The sequence below is a fragment of the Geospiza fortis genome, unplaced genomic scaffold (genome assembly GCF_000277835.1).
Source record: "Geospiza fortis unplaced genomic scaffold, GeoFor_1.0 scaffold70, whole genome shotgun sequence".
NCBI lineage: Eukaryota > Metazoa > Chordata > Aves > Passeriformes > Thraupidae > Geospiza > Geospiza fortis.
This window is the reverse complement of record NW_005054317.1, coordinates 4764633-4785329: the sequence shown is the minus strand read 5'-3', so window position 1 is coordinate 4785329 and position 20697 is coordinate 4764633. Positions and strand designations below refer to the sequence as shown.

The 20697-nt window shown below is 47.0% G+C and overlaps 1 protein-coding gene across 15 annotated transcripts in view; it reads right to left on the bottom strand.

Moving 5' to 3' along the window:
• Window positions 1–20697, bottom strand: part of CADPS (calcium dependent secretion activator) — a 163454-nt gene continuing 142757 nt past the window's right edge. For 14 of the 15 annotated variants that reach the window (XM_031056399.1, XM_031056405.1, XM_031056400.1 and 11 more), the window contains 2 exons: window positions 3040–3144; window positions 606–1336 (listed from right to left, as the gene is read on the bottom strand). In XM_031056399.1, the coding sequence (XP_030912259.1) occupies window positions 1157–1336; window positions 3040–3144 (285 nt within the window). In that variant the 3' untranslated portion in view covers window positions 606–1156. Of the gene's footprint in view, window positions 1337–3039; window positions 3145–20697 lie in introns of all 15 variants that reach the window. The other variant, XM_031056398.1, reaches the window with a different exon arrangement.

Below are 20697 nucleotides of genomic sequence, written 5' to 3'. Positions count from 1 at the left end.
TGAGAAAAGAAAATGCCTTTATTCTGTGAAGTTGGGGCTCTTACATCTCAGCTTAGTTTGGTTTTTTTTTTTCTAAGGCAGACATAAAAAGACTCCATAATTTATTATTAGGACATCTGAATAGTTATTTATTGAGAAGCCACAGTTCTCACACTTTTACAACTGTCGGCTTGTATAAGGCAAAAAAAGCAAGATGGATCACTATTTTACACAGAAAGTAAAAGCTCTGGAGAAGGAACTGATGGACATGCAGTTACTGGTCAAAATGCAATGTACATGACATATATAAAAACCATTGTGAAACAGAGGAATTGTAAATTATGGTTACAATCTACCGAAATAAATATTCAATATATTATTATAAACACATTTGTAGAGTCTAAGATTGTAATTAAAGTTGTCTTTGTACATACACGGTTATTTGAAATTTAAACAAAAATGTAACATTTAGAGGAGCAAACGTCAACATAAAACAACTGCTTTGGACTTGTAATGTGGCATGATATATCCATAATGATAGGATTAATCTGGTGTGGCAATTAGAATGACTAATCCTCTGGGATGTAGTCTCTATGGAGTTAACTGCATATTGAAGGGAAGAGCCTGGTACTTTAACAAGGATGCAGAATGATTCAAACGGCTGTCTGGGTTTGTTTGTTTTCTGGTTTTTAAATGAACAGAGAGAGAACAAAAAAATCATTTGTAATTGCCTGGTTTTTCTTTTAAAAACAAAGCTGTTTTTTTTTTTAATTAATTTTAAGCAGTTGGCATCCACAGAAGAGAAAGAAATGAAAGGACTCGAGTCACTCATCTTCACAACAATTTACCATCAATGTATATACAGTACATTAATGAAGCATTGTTTAAACTTTAATAACAGGGACACACCTAGGATGTTTTCTATGTAGTTTTTCCATTAACAGTATTAAACAATGGTGCTCCATATTGCTTATGAACATATAGATATGAAATTAGGAAACTGATGAATCAAAGAGAGGTGCTAATCTTATTACCACACAGCTAACATGGCATTTGTATTGGTAAACTTCTCATGGGCATTTAGAGCTGACATAAAAATTCCTAATGTGGCTAACTGAGTTACAGACGAGGTACATGCACGGATACCAGGCGACCCCCAGCTGCTGCTCCAGCTCCCCTAGTCATCCTCCTCATCCTCCTCATCGCTGTCCTTCATGGTGATGCCCTGGAGCCCCCCGCCCTCGCTGACCGACGCCGTGGCCTCCTCCACTGTCAGCCGGTTCCGGATGGTCTCGTAGGTTTTGCTGTTCAAGGTGGAGTCCAGCACGCCTTGCAATCGGAAATCTCGGTATGTTTTCTAAAGCACAGACACAGAGAGAGGTCAGGGCCAACACCAGCTCCCCTGCACAAGTCATCCTGTGCCCCAGTGCTGGGGGTTTGGGGCCTCTAATGGGAGAGGCTGGGATACCAGGGAAACCCCAGCCCTGGGGACATTTTGCATCGCCTGGGAAGCGCAGAGGCCACAGGAGCATCTCTGCTGGCCACTGCACCCTCCCTTTAGGGTGCCTTGGGCAACAAATTACAGCTCTGTGACTCCAGCCCTGCCTTTGTGGGCTGGGCAGCTTCAAACCAGCACCGTTTTGCGTAGGGGGGGCTGGTGTCTAAAAAGACATCGAAGCAATGTAAGGGTTCTGCTCCAACGGACTTCCCTGGCTCCTGGATGTGTTCATCCTGCCTCTAATGTCAGTTATTTCTCTTCAGGCAGCAGGATGCTTATCCCCTGTACCCACAGACATGATTACACGTTCCTGGAATGCTCCATATTAAACAATCCTACCTACAGTACAGGGATTAAATAAACTAAGTCCAGGATACTGGACGAAATTATTGAGGTATAAATATAAGCATGGGGCACATGTTTCTTAAATCTCCCTTTCTTCACCTCAACCTAGTATTGTATTTCCATGGTTCCCATACCTCCCTTGTTATTACAATTAATATCTCTTATTTGAATTTATGCTTGAAACCTTCTCAACTCTGTGAGATAAAACTCTGGTCTTGTTGTTAATTTAATTCTGCTCTGTGCTCTGCATAGAAACTATTTACTGTTCTGCTATTTCAGAAAGTCCTTGGGTTTGTTATAGCTGCTTCTGAATGTAATATTGGTATAAATAAAGCATAAGGAAAAAAAGCTTTCCTCAGCTAGCTGACAAGTAGGAATAATCTGTCTGTGCCTGTTGTTTTCAGTTATGAAAAGCACATTTAATACATTTCAGTTTTAATTTATTCATGCCTTCAATGTGTTCACTGCACACAAGACCATAAACATTATAAAATACTAGACCAAAAAGCATTAGATAGAACCTAAAATGATCAAAAATATATTTACCCCCTTCTGTGATCTTATTATTTCATGTAAACCACTGTGATTTCACACTGAAATAATTATCATTAGTCCAAGGCACACACACACACAGATATACACATACACGTGCACTTAAAGAAAAAAAATGCTACTTTCAGGGTATGTTATCTCACCTTTGTGATCTCTTAGAGTTGATTATATACATCCATTGTAAAAGAAACAACTTCAATTAACTATGAGAACAATCTCATTTGCATTCTGACAATAATCACGAGCCATAGCTGGGCTTAAATGTTTCTAGCAAAACAGCGTTAAAAACTTTTGGGTTGATTTAACCCATTTTAACACCAGAGCTCACAGGTGTGATCAGTGAATTTGTGATCAGTGAATTTGTCCACAAAAAGGCCAATTTTGGTGCACTTACTGTACAGATAAGGTCAAATAACAAGAGAGTTTGGTTTTTAATGCAAGAAATTTGTTCTTATTTGCACACTTGTATTTTACATCTCTCTGCATTTAAAGTTCCTGTTTATCCAGTGCTACCTGCCATAGACACAGCTATCTTAATTCTTTAAAAGAACTTTAATGAATCCTTAATTTTTCTGCCAGTGACAGAGCACGTGCCACACACATGCAGGAGCACACAAAGGCTCCTCCTGACAGGGAGGGGCACTGGGAACACCCTGTGTGCTTACCTTGACTATCCTGATGAGGGTTTTCAGCTGGTAGATGTGGAGCTGCAGGTCCATGCGGTCTGTCAGCCAAGTGCACACAACACTCATGGAGCTGGTGTACCATTGCTGCAAGAGAGACACGGCTTCTCCAGCACCCACACGGGGCTCTGTGCGATGCCCTGAGTGACACCTGTGCCCCCAGCATCCCCTCACTGCCACCTCTGACCCTCACACCCACCTGCCAGCCTGCTCATGGGGGGCCACAGACTGAGAGGGGAGACTGGCATTTGCTCTTACACAGAATTTCCCTGCATGGGCTTTTAAATTTTAATAACAATAATAACAAAATAAACTTATTAGGAGGGTAAAGGCCACCAGTAGTGCCTTGCAATCTGATTTTGCCATTGATGGCACCTGCCAGCAGTGACGTGTGTTTGGCTCGAGCCATATTTTTAACCTGTTTCCCCCACAGTGAGAACACAGTCCTGCCTTTTAGGATGTTGGTCCCACACTCAGGTTACTTACCATCTTCAAATTCAATCATAAATAGCCACAGGATGAGTCTGGGACCCTGAGGGTGAGCAGAGGGGAGGCTCATGCAGGGTAAGGTTTGGCTGGGGGGAAGGATGCTGGTGTGAGCACCTACAGGTGGGTGCCTGCCCAGGCTGTGTGGGAAGTGCTTTGGTTTCACCCTCACAGTTATGAAAGATGGAAAAGCAGCAAAGGAATCAGCTTGTTTCAAGCTGCTGAACTCACAGGGCCCCTCCAGGGGCTGAAATTGTGCTGTTGTCTGTGCAAAAGGCTCGCAGCAGTGTGGCAGCAGCCTGCAGTGCAGGACGGCTCTGGTGAGCTGTGGATCAGAGCCCTGCTCATGCAGGGCTGATGTGGCACAGCTGCTGCCCACAGATGAGCAGCGAGCCCTTGAGAGGAGGAAAAGCAGGGCCTGGGGGGTGGGTGGGGAGCCACAAAACCTCCCCAAGGTGCTCAGCACAAAGGGTGGTTACAAAGCAGGCAAAAACCCATCACACCTCTGTATGCACAGCTGTACCCTTCTCATCACATCTCTTACATGCAGAGATCAAACCCCACATTGCAGACCAGCTGCAATTAATCTAGAACCAGTTAAAATACTAAAGAAACTCCACCAGACCAGTTTATGAAGATCCTGACAGAGCACCATCCATAGTCTGGGATGCCGTTGCCTCCCAACAAGCCTGAAACTTTGCACCAGTCCAAGTCAGGTCTTGGTGCCCCCCTCAGTGCCCCCTTGGGCTGGGGGGTCTCTGACACAGAACATGCCCTGTCCTGCTGCTGGTGCAGCAGCGGAATGGAGACAACTAAAAATTCTGTAATTGCAAAACTTGCCAGTGATTTGCTTCCCTCCTTCCTTTGACACTGGCACCCACAAGGTGGCATGAGGCTCACCAAAGCAAACAAATGAGTCTAAGCTAAACCAGCCCTGCATCTCAAAAATGTGATCAATACACATCTCTGAGCTGAGTGGCTCAGAGTATACCCAGGAGCTGCACGGGGAAGAGTTCTCCCCCCAGCTCCAATGATCTCCTCTACTTTAATTTCTACACCAACTCTTTAAAACATGTAGGAAATAAGGAGATGAAAGAGTCACCCAAGAAATGGCATGTGGTGACCTCATGCTCAATGCTTACACCTTGTGTAACTTGTGGCAGAGATTCTGCTGACCCTTCCTCTCCAGGACAGAAAGCTGGCAAGAGCTTGGTTGAGACTAATTGAGACTGGCAAGCAGGAGCTCTCAGCTGTCACCTGAGGTGCTGGCATCAGACTGGGGTTGAACAGTGAGTGAAGTGACCTGGGCAGCTGGTGTGGACCTGATGAGCGTAGGAGACATGAAGGTCTGGTGGGGTTTCATACCTTCCAATGCCTCAGACTAGTTTGAGAAGTCAGAGTGTCCCTGGATACCCCCTGAGGATCCCAGGTATATGGAGCCAGGGCAGCCAACAGCCAGCTGGTGGTTGGGTGGCACAGAGCAACTGCTGCCACTGGGGGATCTGCCTGGGCTCCCATGAAATGCTGCAGACCCACGCGGGCAAAACAGAGAAATTGTTAATGTTCATAAAGCTGCTTTTCTGCAATCAGTGCTTAACTGAGTCATGCTCTTGGGTGACATTAGCTGTGACCCAGGGCTGTGCTGGCACATGGATGCCCAGGTCAGCCAAACACCTCCTTCCCCTTCTGCCACCTCTTCAAATGGGAGCCCCCAGAGGTAAGGGCACAACCATGTGTTACACACACGCCCCCTCCCTTCCCCTGCCGCCTCCCAGCTTCCACAGAACGATCTGCTGGGTGTTTGTGTCAACTCCACATGAGATGAGAAGTCCCTGGCAGGGGCAGGTCCTGCCATTTCTGTCTGTCCCACGCCACACACGCCCACAGGGCTATGTGATCCCAAATAGAAATTATAACCTCTGCCCGGAGGGTATTGGCAAGGTGACTTTGCTGCTGTGAGACCTTACGAGTAAGCCAAATGAAATGCTTTTCTGTGTTTCTGGAGGGCACTTCAAACACTCTGGGTTCTGGGGAGATGCAAACTCCTTGGAAGCAAATGTGAATTGCAGCCCTCTCCTCTCGAGCAGTGGCTGACAAGGGCTCAGCCAGGCGCAGCGCTCGGCTGCATGAAAGGAGCTCTCTTTCTCAAAGCCAACTCACTCCCAAGACTTTCTGCTTTATGAGAAAAAGACAAAGTCTAATTCATTGATCTTGATACACAAAACCGTCACGTCACTTCATAGAGCACACACCAACTGCTGAATTTCAGCCCTGCATATTCATAAAAATAAGTTAGCCCATAAATTAAATGTTCCCTTTAGCTCTCGCTGGTGTTGATGTGCTATAAGACGCATAAGCCCTCTGATTCATGACTAACCTACCAAAGAAGATAGCATTTGCATATGACTATATTATTAAAAAAAACAACAAAAAAGCCAAATGCTCCTAAACAGAAACGTATTCACCTCAGACAAAAGAGCACAGAGTGGTCCTGTGGGGACACTGGCCACCTTGCTTTCCCCAAGGGGGTCTGCCATGCCCTCAGGGGCAGTGGGCTTCATGCTGGGCACACAGGGTCCCCTCTGGGATCCAGCTCCAGCCTTGTGGCTTGTCCCCAAAGACAAGGTGCAGAGGCCACAGCCCAAATACTGAACTTTGGGCTCTGACAAGGGGTTTGCAACACATTTCAGGCACATTTCATGGGCACACCAAAGTAAATATCATAAATATATTTTCTGCAAAAAACTCCTCATGCCTGGTTGTAAAGAATGAATAGACCCCCCTGATGGCCTAGGCCTGTGGAGAAAAGCCCACATGTAACTCACTGTAATACACACACATTACTGCTGCTGCTGGCATCCCTGTCCCTCACTCAGGGGACAAGTTACACTCAGTCTGGGGGCACAGGGTGAGGACAGGCTGTGGAGCCTGCATCCTCATGGATGCATGGTGGGTACCACTCCTCCAGCAGGATGTCAGCAGGAAGGGACACAGGGCTCCAGCAGAGGCAAACCACAGCCCCATGGCTGCACACCATGAGCCAGCCCCATCAGAGGAGATGCAGACACTATCAGAGCCCAGTCACTGCAAGCAGGTACTGTATTTGTACGGACAGGAATTCAATCCCTCTTTCAGGTTTGTTTTCCTTTTCTCCTGTCTTTCACAGCAACCCTCATTGCTGGGTGGATGAGGTGGGCCATGAGCCAGCTGGGATGCACCAGGATGGGCATTACAGGAGCTGGAGCATTACAAAAGCTGTATTTCTATGGCTGCCCATCCAGCACCCCAACCAGCCTGAGCAATAAGCTTACTTGTTCCCCAGCCCTCTGCCTTCTTTTTTTTTTTTTTGAATGCAAAAACATGATCAATAAGTTCCTGAAATAGCAAGTTTGTCTCTGAATACATAAATTGTAGAAATTGGTATGAATAAATCTGCAAGTAGCACACTGAATGTGGCACATTTTATCAAAACCCAGCCCTGTGCTGGGCTCCTGTGCTTTCTGGGAGGTGGTGTCATTACACACACCCAGGAACATCTGCAAAGCCCCGTTCTCTTTGGTGTGAGCTGAATGGAAGCATGACCTCCTGTTCCTTGCCATGAACCTTGAGTTCACACTCATATTTTACATGTTACAGGAAGCCACAGCTCTCCCCAGGAGTGCTGCAAACAGAATCTCGTAAGCCAGATGCAACACTGCTTCTTAAGGCACCTGAAGGAGCTGTATTCTTCATTCAAAAGCTTACATACTAGTAGCTTAAGGTCACTTCAGCTTTTGTAAAGAGTGGGACAAAACCAGGAATGCTTATAGGGCTGGGTTGTCAGCAGGGTAGCAGAGGGATTACAAGGAACCTGTGACTCTGCCTCTTTCTGCCTTTACTGGTAGTTTTTTTGTGTGTGAACAAGTGCCATACAACAGATTGAGGCTGGTATAAAGGCCTGGGACTGTGCAAGAGCACCCTGCTGAGCCTCAGCTGTGCTTGCAATTAGCAATAGGCATGAAATGATTATTGTTGTGGTGGCTGATGGCAATCTGAAGTGACAAGTTTTATGGGGGAAGTTGTAGTAGGGATGTTCAGCAAGTTTCTGCAAACCATTAATCGAAGGCTGCAGCACAGTTTAGTCAAAGCTATTTTATGTCATTCCAAAGGTCTCACAAGGATGCTGAAAGAATATTTTTCTGCTCTCAGTGCCTTGGAACGGAGTTTTTCTAGGTCAGGGATTCTTTACTGCCCTATTTAGTGTCAAAAATACCCATTTGCCTCAAATTAGCAGAAAGCTTGTAGTTAAGGGCTAGAGATTAGGCATACAAAATTACTCAGCAGGTGACTGCTGGGTGGATTTGGGGTTGAGAAGTCTTTAAAACTGACTACAAGACATTATATACTTCTGACAAAAGAACATAGTAATCCTACCTGCTTGCTTTAACCACTGTTGTTTGTCTATTATTATGTGCTTTAATGCTCATAAGAGCAAAACTACTGGTGATACTACTCAATTACCATAGTAACTCTCCCCTATGACCTCTCATTTCAGTACTCGCTTTCCAACCAGAACCAATCCAAGCAGGGCAAATCTATTTAAAACTGTGACACACACTGCACAAAGAGGCTCTGAATGCTGGCTGGCTCCCTCTCTTTGTCCAGGACATGGGCTTGTTTTGAAATGCTGAAAGGCAGCTTTGAAATGAACCCTTGAATTCAAGGTGTTTCAAAGATGAGGAACTGGATGCTGGGCGGACGCCACCACACATCCCCGAGCTGGCTAGCACAAAGTGAAGGGACCACAGAAGTGGGAAGGGAAAGGGGAAAAGGCTGGTTGTGAGTTTTACTTCCTAAAGGAAAACTGAACCTGCTCTCAGGCAACAGCTCAAAGTGGTTTGATCAGCCAGGAAAAAAAAAAAAAGATAAAATTACCAACTCTTTGTTTCTGGCATTTGCATCCCTGTCCAATGGGCCAGAAGCTCAGCTGGGGGAGGGCAGAGTGGGGCTGTGATGATTTGTGCTGACAGTAGGGGACAGCTGACAGAGCCGTGTCCATCCCAGCCCTGGGTGGCCCTGAGATCAAACTGGGTATTTGGTGTTGTCACATGCATTCATGGCAGCCACCTCCCCTGAGCAGGTGCCATCTCCACAGGGAAGGGAGGGATGCAGCCCCAGCAGTGCAGGGACACACTGCCTGGGGACCAGCCCTGTGCACACAGCTGCCAGTGCTGGAGGAGGACTTGTGTGTTCCTGCTCTCAGGAACCTGTTCTCCAAGTTCCTGGGAGCAGGAACTCTTCAGGAGCAGCCTGCCAGCCCCAGGCACCGTGTCCCTTCCTGCACTCTCAGTGTGCCCAGCAGCACAGCCAGGTCTGTACACCAGAACTGCCTGCAGCCCTGCAACCCAAAGCCCTGATCTCCCTATGGCAGTCATGAAAGGATCATTCTTGTCCATTCAGTCTTCTGTGGCCACCAAAGTGCTCCTCTCCACCTTCCCTCAATGTTTCTTTTGCTGTTGGTTCCAGGCAGTCATTGCTGCTCCAAAAACTTGGTAAAGATGGCAAACCCAAAGCACAGGGCCTCACAGCCAACGCAGTTCCTACTCTTGTCTATCAGAAATAAAGAGAAATTCCCAGCATGAACACACAGAGCAGTTTATGCAATCCCTTTCCCAATGGCCAGCTCTGCTGGGATGCTGGGTGTGGATGAGGACAGTGACTCTTGCCCTGCTCCCAAGCACTGCTAGCAAGGTCTTGGCCAGACTGGCAGAGCTGAGTCCAGCTGTTTTTCAGGCTGTTCTGGAAATCTGAGTTTTGTGTTGCTACAGATGTGCTGTGCCCCAGGCTGGGAGAGTGGGGATAGAGCAGGGACAGGGCCTTGGTGACACAAATGTGTCTGAAAAGCTTGAGTTAAGATATGAGGAGTAGGATGAAAAGCCACAGGCACTCAAGCACAAACACCATTCGGGTCCCCAGTGTCAGTGAGGAGACTGAGATGGACCTTCTGCCACACAATGAAGAAGGAAGAGGCACACCTCTCCCCTACAAGCATACATTTTCTGGAGGGTAAACAGAGACCTGTCCATGCAGCAAAACCCATCCCATCCTCTCATCAGCTTTCCTTGCCTCTACTCAACAAAATCCATACTGTGCTCTGTGTATTATTCCACAGAGCCCTGCAGAAGGGCTCCCCTGCCCTGCCCTTCGCTGGGGACCAGAGAACCACCCAAAGGCAGCTCAGCATTTGGAGCTGTAAAATCTCCTCCAGCACAGAGGGCCAAAGCTGCAGTGGGCTCAGGGCTGAGCCCCCAGGCACAGAGCATCTGGCTCGGCCATGTCCTGGCCGCAGCCATGGGTGGCACCAATAATGACCCAGAGGCTCTTTCGATTTACACCTGCCAAGGATTTGGACCATTCCCCCAAGTTGGGCAGGGCACAGGGCTCAGGGCACTGAGAACAACGTTGCCCAGGTTTTCCACAAGCACAGAAATTGGTGTGACACTGCCCACGTTACAGAAATAAGTTTAGCGGCTGTGGCTCTCGGAGCACACAGCTAACCATAAAATAAGCAATGAGTTAATATTGCAGGCATTGATCAGCTAGTCTTACAATTAATGCTTCCAATAAAAAAAAAGCTCCCCTTTTATTCAACAGAATAAGAAATTAAACACTTGAGGGCTCATTCTAAAGAATGAATGAAATTGAATAAGCTACCTAGCACTTGAGATTCCCAGCGAGTGCTTGAATAGAGCAAACCTCCTGAGTTGAATGGATTGCCTTTTGGGACCAATTTGTCTCTTTTCACTCTTTATTCCTCCTTTTTTGCTGACAGATGTACAAAGGCGGAACTGCGCTGTGCAGCTTAGCTACATGCACCCACAGCAGCTGTCACTTTTGTCGAGCAAGTTAATCAAGCAAATGCCACCATATCCCACTTTCTATAAGGAACAACATGTTATAGACAGTAGTCTTGGGAGACGAGGAGGGAGGGAGAGAGACTTTATTTTAACTTTGAGTAGCTGGTATTTTTTTTTCCCCTCTGTGTGTAAAAAAAAAAAAAAAAAGGAGGAAAAAAGAAACAGCCAAACCTGGTAGCACAAGCTGACACTTTTGTTTTCCCGTGGAACAAATATTTAATATGATTTTAACTCTAATTTGTACTAGAAGGAGAGCTGTCTGGTTTTAATTAAATTTAAGGGACTTAGGGGAACACAGTTAAAAAAAGAAATAGAAGCTTTTTGTTTGCATTAACGCTTGTTGATAATAATATATTGATTGTCAATTGCTAAGCCCAAAAGATTAGTGTAGTAAATAGAATTATCTGAATGCCACAAGTGAAGTGCTAGCTTCCCGTCCCTGCTTTTCCCTTTGTGAGGCACTCTGAATCACTGGTTGTTATTTATACATTTTCTTTGATAAAACCAACTTGTGTGGCTGATTTTTTTTTTAAACCCTGCCTCATTAAGTGTATAATAGCATTTACGTGTGGGGCTTTCTGCTTTTTAGCCTTTCAAGCTTAAGCTTATATTCCTCTCTCACAACCATGTTTCAAAACTTGGGATGTTCACAAACAATTGGATACACACCAATATTGTATATATCAGATGCTCTCTTGCTATTGCCAAAGACTAGAAAATAACAGAACATAATCCACAAAGAGTAAATAAATAGTTATCGTCCTGCTATGCTGCTGCATGCCAGATAATAACGCTGTCCGGTCATTAGGCAGCTTTTCTGTGGCACATAATTCTTTAAGTTAGGTATGAAAAGCCAACATCTAAAGTGGGTCTGTTGGTGCAGCTCCACAGAGCAGAGCGCTGGGAGGGCTTCAGGCAGCCCTCAGGTTGCTGGTAGAAAGGTGATTCACCCTAAATTCAGACCCTTTGGAAAGTATCTTTTGGAAAATAAATCTAAGCTCTGGTGACAGTTTGCAGCATGCTAATTTAACTTCTCCGCAGGGTCTTTGCCTTGGTATGTTCAGGAACTGTCAGTGTTTGGGATTCGTGACCTCTTTGCCAAACTGGGCACCCCACGTCAGCACCTCACCCCTGTGCTGTGCTCAGCAGGGCTCTGGGTGAGTGGTCCTCACAGCAGGCAACATGACCCTCATCTTCAGAACCGAGCCTCTCTATACAACTCCACATTAAATTCTAGAGATCTGGCAAAGTGCTAGCAATTTGATAAAAATCCCCTGAAACCTTGGGGTCTTTTTTTTTTTAAATAAAATTTTGACCTTGTTCTACCAAAGCCTTGTGAATAAGTCTCAGTCTCCCAGGTGACACTCACAGCTACTACTGAAGTAGAAGTACTTTTTTTCCCTGGTATTTTATGTACCACTATAATGCTATCACTGCGAGTACACACAGCGTGTTCTTCAACATCCACCCCAGAGCTGTGAATTCTGGATGCCTTTTACTCTATTTTATATTCCTTAACTACGAAATTTCATTCTTGTTGACAACGTACCAATACGAGGAAGTTACAAAGTCAAAGGGTCTTGATATGAAAATAATTTGTATTATTATTTAATAAAGTCACAGTCCCTAACGTTGCCTAATAGGGTTAAGCTGCTAGCCAGAGCAACTCATCATCTGTCTAGGATGCAAATGGCATCACCGAATTACATTATTTCTTTTCCCCCCCTTTCCCAAAAATAAACCACAAAACAACTTTGAATCGCGTAAGAGCTCTGCGAAGAGCGTTGGGAGCGAGCGCGGCGCGGAGCCGGGCGCGGGGAAGTGCCGCACGCTCTTTGCAGTACATATGGCACCTGAGAGCACCCACTGCTCGGGGAGCTCGGCTCCAGGGCGTGCTCAGGCTGCCGCCTCACCCTTAACTGGCTGGAGCTTGGACCCGGTGGGGCTCGGCAGGTCGGTGCCACAGGTGTTAATGGGAGGGAGGCTGGGGCTGAGTTAGTGGCCGTGCTGGTGGGATCGCACAAATTCCCTGCTCTCCAGAGGGGCACAGCCTGACCTGCAAGGTCCTTGCTGCAGATTTCTCCCTGCTCTTAGCCCAAAATTTTATTTCTTTTCAAAGGGGACAGGGAGGGTCAATATCTTTTGTGTTGGTGAGGCCAAGATCCCCAAAAAACACATGTGCCCAAGAAGCTCACCCCTAACAGCCCCTGCTCTCGGTGCTGCACGAACCAGTAACACCTACACGTCCTGTCAGCTGTGACTCCACACGCCACAGAGGGTGCAGGTTTGTCTGTGCTGACCCTCAGTGGCTCTGCAGGCAATCCGTGCACTCTCAGCACACAGGCAAAGGCTTCCCCTGGTAGGCAGTGACACAGCCAGAAAGGGATCTGCAACACTGCTGCTCCTGCGGGGGGGAGGAACAACTCTGATGCCTTGTACTCAACCGGGTGGCCCACCGCTGTATGTCAGGGTGGTCAGCTCTGCTAGCCAGACACCAAAGTCTCTGCTTAGCAAAGAGCCATACACTCACATCCCCAGCAGGAGTGATGGGTGAATGTGTCAATGATTCCTCTTCTGCCCTGGGGACAATCTCATGGAAAAAGCAACTGCACTGCTGGCTCCCCTCTTCCTACAGCCAGGGATGTCCCGGTCCCAATCTGCTGGGGTTTGCTGAGCAAACACCAATGCCAGCCCATGCATAGATCACCTCTGAACCCATCCCAGCCATGTGCTGCTGCTGCTCTGAGGAGGGCAGAGCTGCCAGGCCGTGTGCTGGTCAGGGATGGATGGAGGGCAGCAGGCAGAGAAAGCTGCAGGGGAGACCCCTGTGCAAAAAACTACTGCTCCATGGCAGGGAGTGCAGGAGTTGGTGCTCATGGTGATCTGGGAAGGAAGCAGGCTGCCACCCCAAACTTCTCTCCCACCCACAATGTCCTCAAACCAGGGACATCCCAAACCTGCCAGGTTTGCAGGCTGAGTGCCTCGTTTCCCCTCTGAGACTGGACAGTCCTAATCCTGTTTATACACTGAATTACACCTCCGGAAAACGCCCCTTTTAGGTAACAGGTGAAGCCTGCCCTGGCTACATGAAGCCCTGAACTGGAAGACCATGCCTTTCCAGGCTGTGCTGGCACGGAGCATCCCATATCCCTGCACACAGAGCGGGGGCCTGGGCACACCACCAGGTGGGCTCTGGGTGCTGAGCTCTCTCTCCTTCACTGCAGATACAGCTCTGCAAAGTGCACAGCATTCACTAGGAACTGCCAAATTAAATCCCCAAAAACCTGCTGCTTTGCAGGAATTTGCAGACTTCTCTTTTCTTAAATGAAAGAGCTTCTGCATAAAAACCTATAAAGGCACACAAACAAAAAACCACTCCTGTATGGATGCTTGTTCTCAAATACATTTTTAACTTATAAAATATTCTCTGCTTATTTCCATTTTTCAAAAAAGAAATGAAGTTGACATGTTAAAATCTGAGTTTCTATATAAAGCAGCCTAGTAAAACACAATATCCACACAACTGCTATTTTTCTGTCCTGATTCCAGAGCCCTGTTAGTGTGAGGCAGTGATGACAAAACTGGCTGCACAGTTGCTCAGTAAGATGCACAGCAATGCATGCTATAGAATACTTTCATTACACTTGTTACCAGTTTAAATTGGAAGCTGTCATGAAGTAGGGCTTGATAAACTTTATCTGCTTCTTTTATAGCCTGAAAATTCCAAAAAAGTAGCTAGAGGCTGCCTGTACATCTGGGCCCTGATTGCTGCAGCTCCCCTGGTCTCTCCCCTTCCCGGGGTTAAACACCGGCTGCAGCGCACTCCCTGCCCGAGTCCCACCAGGCATTTTTGAATGCTGATATCATACATCCAGGGCCAGGCTTAAGGGAGCACCGGGGAAGGAAAGAGCCGCAGATCAAGAGAAACAAAATGACCTGGGACGGCTAATCTGGCACGCACCGCTGGCTGGCGCGGGCTGAGCAGCAATTGTGTGCGGCTGGGATGCAGGGGGAGAAAAGGAAAAGACGGATTGAAGGCGCTGCTGGAAATCAGACAATTCGTCATTGTCCGCGCAGGGGCTGTGCCCTGCACCGAGAGCTCCTTCGGGCAAAGGCTCTTTGCAGAGCCCGCAGGGAGCGAGCAAAGCGCGGCCCCGCGGGATGGGGTCAGCCCCGCGCACCTGCGGGCACCGGCACGTCCCGGCCCTTCCCACGCCCCTCGCACCCCTGCGGGGACCCAGCCACCTCCAGCTATCCTCCCCGATGGCCCACAGGACTGCAGCTCCAGTACAGCCTCTTAAACTTAGCTGGAAGGCAGAGAGCACCGTGTAACTCGTCCGCAGTTATAAACGCGCAGAGAGCTCCCGGCCAGAGGCTGCTCAGGAAAAGGCTCTCTCTGGATGGAGAATTCCATGCTCCTGCTCCCCCAAAGCCTTGGCTACTCGCATCTACCAGGATATAAATGATCTTTCACTCAGTGCCAGCCCCAAAACACAAATCTCTGACGCTCAAAAGCACGGTGCAGATGATGTTAGCAAGCCTATGCTGACCTTAACGTAACGGAGCAATCAGTCTGCCTTCTTAGAATGATTAATGGAAAATCTCCTCTGGAAAAGAAATCAAATTAACTGTCTTCAACCAAATGTCTACTGGAACACGAAAAGCTGTTCTGATAAAGACATTTAGGAGGGGAAAAAACCCCTTTCAAGCATGTAAAATCCAGTGACAGATCTAGGATTTATTTTATTAAGACTCACCCTAAAATAAATTAAATGGAGCCTACTTAAATGAGCACTTCAGGAAAGAAGCCTTGCTGAGGGGGAGCCTGGAGGCCATGTGCCCAGTGCATGCCTGGGCTGTGTGAAGCTAACAGAGGGGAATACCAGAGGACAAGGGCTGCCTCTCAGGAGTGGTGTCAGTGCTAAGCTCCTCTCCCCACTCCCCTGCGACTCCAAGAGGGCACATGGGGAGGAAAAGAGGCTGCAGAAGGACAGTACACTCTATGCCCCCTCTGGACAAAGAGAATTTGTCCCCTAGAAGATATACAGACAACTGCCACCACAATTTTATGCTTTTTCCCAGCAGAAGTCCTGCAGTGAGATCAACTCCAGGTCCAGGTCTGAGCTTAGCCAAGCCAGAAAAGGGCAGCAAAAGCTGCATGGCTTTGGCTCCTCCAAAGATGCACAGAGAGGGAGAAGGAAGCTGTGCTCCCTTGAGATCGGTGTGCCTAATTGTCTTTGTTTCATGACTCCCTCTGGAAGGGGAGAGAGGGAGAAAAAAAAAGCAAAAAACAACGCAGAAGAAATAGCTCCATGGAGGCCATATCAGGATGGGAGTGGGAGAGAGTTAGTGCCCTAATGAGCAGTCTAGCTGCGTGGGAGGGAAACAGGTTGTTGTCTGTCTAAGAGAAAGTGGTGAGTGTGGCTACAAGCAGCTCCGAGATGGGAGCCCAGCGCGCAGCCTGATATCCGCTCTTCCCCTGATCCTGCAACCCGGCTCCTGTGAGTAATTCTAACTCACAGTGAGTAGCTCCACTGACTCACAACCAGGCTTTTGAGATTGGACAGGGGAAGAAGAGGGGAGGATGGGAAGGGCTCTGTTTTGGCATTTGATTGTGCCATGCAAGGCTTACGGTCTAGCAAGAAATGCCATGATCCTGCAAGCATGCCTTGAAGGAGCTGCCAAAATTCAAGTGAGTAACCCTGCTAAGGGCAAAAGCTTTGATTTTAAGGATAAGCTAATTCCTCAGTGTCTGCAGAGGACTTGCTGAATTAACTGATCTAGCTGTGTTTTGAATTTTTTCAATATATTTCAGGTGTGCTATCAGGCTCTAATGTGTAGATACTGAAACATATGCTGAGCTGCCTGTGGATCCTCCAGTGACAAATGCTTACTCAGGCTCCTGGAAGTGTGAATAAGGATTTTGCTGAAGTCTTGAGACTCACACAGTGTCCTGCATACTTTTTATCTCTGATATTTAGAAGTCAGATACTAGCAAGGGCAGCCTGCTTTGGAAACATGAGGACTGTCCTGCACCATGTCCTCAGCACTCCTGCTGGATTCCTGGCATGAGGCAAGAAACCCAAAATCCATCAAAATCCACCAGATGCAACATCTGCCTTGGGATATCACTGGGGCATCCTAAAAGGCAAACTCAGCTGAGCCTGAGGGACAGGACAGGATGCTGGAGCCTCAGCCAGGGGCTTTTGCCTCCCCGAAGATGGTGGGAAGGACATACTGACTCCTCTAGCTGATGAGAGGACCTGGAGTGAATGTTCCCCTGCACTGAGGACAGCCAAGGGCAGAGCAAACCTTGGTCTCACCACTGCCCTCCCTGCTACACCTGCCAGACCCTGCTAATCCCACCCTGCCACCAAGACTAGGAGCCGTTTCTGCCTTGCAGAGAAGAACAGGCTCATCTCGTTTCCGGAGCGCGTTCTCCGTCTGCTGTCCCCACTGTGACACAGAGCGAGGGAGCTGAAGGCTCACAGTGCCAGGGAAGTGGTAACACTGCCTCCTGCAAACAGCACCCCGGCTGCTGCCACCTCAGTGGGCAGTATCACTGCGTGATTAAGTTCTTACCAGACTTTTTGGTAAAGGCAACCTTCCTGATCTGATAACTGCCAAGGACAAGCCAAATACGCAGGGTCAATCCGTGCACGTTTAATCTCCAGAAGGCAGATTAAGTGTATAATTGACCCATATAATCCATGTATCATCTCCAGTGAAATGTTTTTTATGTCCGGTTTAGGCAGACATGAGGCCCATAAGACAGCGATCAGAGACACAGAATTACCATTGCAGTGGATTTCATCAAAGTTAGAGATGGCTTTTTAATCACTGATCTCAGAGACTGCTAGATTTAAGCAGATGAACTAGCACTAAGCACATCTGTTTTAATCCTTATCTTCTACTCAGGCTGGTGTCTTCAAGAAGTACAAGGAGGAAAAAAATAGATTAATTTTTTTTTTAGGTCCTCTCAATCTTAGGAGCTTCTCTTGGTGTTTTGATCCCTCATATCAAAAGCATGTTTTTGTTTTTTTGGGTAAGATATTGAATTAATCATCAGAGAGAAAAATGCCATCTGCGCTATTCAGGGACTGCATCGGGATGCTGGAATTCACAGGATCTCGGGGAGCTCACCCAATGCTCAGTAGCCTTTTGTGTATGTGCTACTCACTGTGGCTGGGGAGGAAATAGTCACCCTATGTTTTACATTAATGTTTACCAATTTATGTGGAAGAAAGGTTGGCATTCACACTATCTACTAGTCAATCATAGACTTTCTGGATCACATATGTTGTGACGGGTTGAAACCTATACTGTGAGTATCCAAGGGTGTTTGTAAAGATATACACACATGCATGGATCTAGAAATAACTTCTGTCAAAGGGCACAACCCTCACAAGTAAAACTCCCACTACCTTCAGACAAAATGACAGATGTATAAACTCTGATCCTATGAAATTCTGAGTGACCTAAGACAAAGAGGACCTGAGTTTTGCAGGATTGGTCTGAAGACTCAAGATCACTCTGAAGATATTTTCCCATGTTTAAGATACACCCACCTGCTTCTGCCTCATTGTTCCTATAAAAAGTTCCATTCTGTATGTCAACTCTGTTCCCCTCTCTGGGCAAAAAGTGATAAAATTTCACTTCCTGTCAGGCACCACACAGAGTTTGTGATCCTTCTGCATAGTGTGCAAAGTACCATAGGCTTCAAATCCCAAAGCACCCAGCCAGGTACAGGAGTGCAGGGAGAGGATGCTATGATGCTATTCTGAAACTCCTCTGTTACCAGTGCTCTCTACCAATGGGCCTTATTACAGTGTTTTAGCTTTAAATGTTATCAAATTAGTGAACCAGGCCAAGTAAATAAGTCATGTTACTCTGCAGTAAACAGCACTGCCAAAAAGCTAGTTAGGTTTTGATTACCAGCAGAACTCCACGATCAATCTGTTCATTCAATGATCCCAAGAATACAGATTTTTAAAATTAAGATGACTCTATTTCAGGGAGGGGGGAAAACCCATCCTGACTAATTTGCAGAATTAAGAGGATTAACTCAGAGACCACACAGAAATATAACAATAATCTGCCACAAACACCAGTATCTCCCAAAGAGCAGAGCCCTGTTCTGCAGGCATGAGCAAGCCAGGCAATGCAGGGGAAGAGAGATGGTTTCTGAGCTAAGAAATCATGGCAAATACCAAGAAAAGACATATTAACCCAGCATCCCTGGGGACATGGCCTAACACACCCTGCAGTCTCTGTTCCAGGGAGGAAACAAATGGGGAATGAATTGGAACACAGGGCAAGATTGCAGAGAAGTGTGGGAATTCGGGGTATCCCAGGACTTCAAACCCCACAAAACGTGCAATAGACAACTTTGCACTGTGCACCTCTGCTCCTGCAGTGTGGGCTACATCCCCCTGTGCAGAAAGGGGATGTAGCCCACACTGTGAGTGTCTTTACTGGGATCCCATTGGGTGCACAGGACTTGCCTGCAGGCAAGTTCAAGCTGTTTGCTGCCACTGCTGCCCCTATTGTCATACAACAGCCTAAACCAGACTGAGATTTGGCCTGGGCAAGCCAGCACCACTGCACTAAACCAACTGAGGACCTGGCTATGAAAGTGTTAATCATTTCATTGCCTGGACAAACTGCAGCTAAGAGGATTGTTCCTCTGTCATACTGGGGGAAGAAGGAACAAAATAAGGTCCAACTCTAACTCAGTATCATAGATACCATTTTTGATTATTCCTCTTCTCTTTCTTATTAAAGAGGTAGTTAGTACATAAAATGTCCTTGGAAAATAAGACCAAAGGAGCTTAAAGACCCCATGACCATGCTGCTTTTCTGGGTTAGGTGAGAGGGGCAAAAGGCTGCAGGGCTCTTTCTGAGCTCAATAATAGAGTTACTCATTTGCTCCTGCCTTTACACAAACATGGGTGAACACAGCACCAACTTCAATGGGGTCTGGTGAGTCCCTTGTAAACCCTGTGCTGGTACTGATCCACCAGGAGCACCTGAGCCATGATGGGAGCTGAACACAGGAGCCAGCTCCTTCAGCTGCAACCTGACAAAGAAAATACATGACTGCTCAAAACATAATTCCAAGTTTTGGGTGACAAGGGCTTGGCACAATCCATTCCCTCCTGGCAAAGCAACCGCCCCACAGCTCGCCCTGCTCACGGGCACACACTCACACACATGAGACACATGCAAACATGCCAGTAGCATCAGATCCCAACTCTGTCCCACTGGGATGGGAACAGGAATGGGAACAGCTCCCACATGCTGCCATTCCCACCTGCAGCCAGTGTAAGTCAAAACAGGCAGAGCAATGTAAAAACCCCATCTTTGATTATTTAATTCCACACGGATCAGGGAGACTTGAGGAAGGCAGGGAGGGAAAGAAGGGTTTTGCATTTTTTGCTTTCCACCAAGGTAGCTGCTCTTTTGCTTTTTAGTTCATGTCAACTGTTAATTTGTTTAAAATATGGCTTGGTAAAACCAAGTATGAGTGGATCAAACTGAAATCAATATTTGTGTTAATTACAGCCTTTTGAAAATTGGAAATAATGGCCCAAATCGGTACAAACACACCAACTGTGAATCATAGGGAAAGGATGAGGGAAAAGGCAGTGTGGGCATTGAAAAGAACAGTCCAGATGAGCTCTGGAAATTTAACTGCTCGTGGAATAAATTTCAACACAAACGAGCAATGCACTCGCAGGCCCGCTGCAGATGGAAGCGACAGTCTTTTGTTTCATGTTTTGTTTTTTCTCCCCATGCCTGCTTGATGGGTGATTTGCTGTCTGGTGCTCACGCTGCAAACTCTCCCCAGAGCCGAGCCCGGAGGAGGCACTGCTGTGCTCTGTGCATGAATGAGGCATTCTCAGTGGATATGGGTCATGCTAGTAGATGTACACAGTAAGATTATTTGACTCTTAATTCATGCCACTTGATATAATGTGATAAAACATTTGACATGAGAGATAAGTTCCATTTTAATCTGGTAAGTTATGGGGAAAAGAGAGAGTGGGAATTGTAAAGGAAGAAGAGGTTTCTGAGGGACAGGTAATGTGCAGAAAGAGAAGTATCGGGTGAAGGAAGAGGTTGGCTGGGGAAAAAGCAGATTTCCCTGAACACTGAGGAAGCAAAAGAGTGAGTAAAGAAAGCACAGAAGGCTGTTAGAGTTCCAGAGCCAGGAGACTGAGACAAGGCACTGCTGAGGGATGGAAGGAAGGAAAGT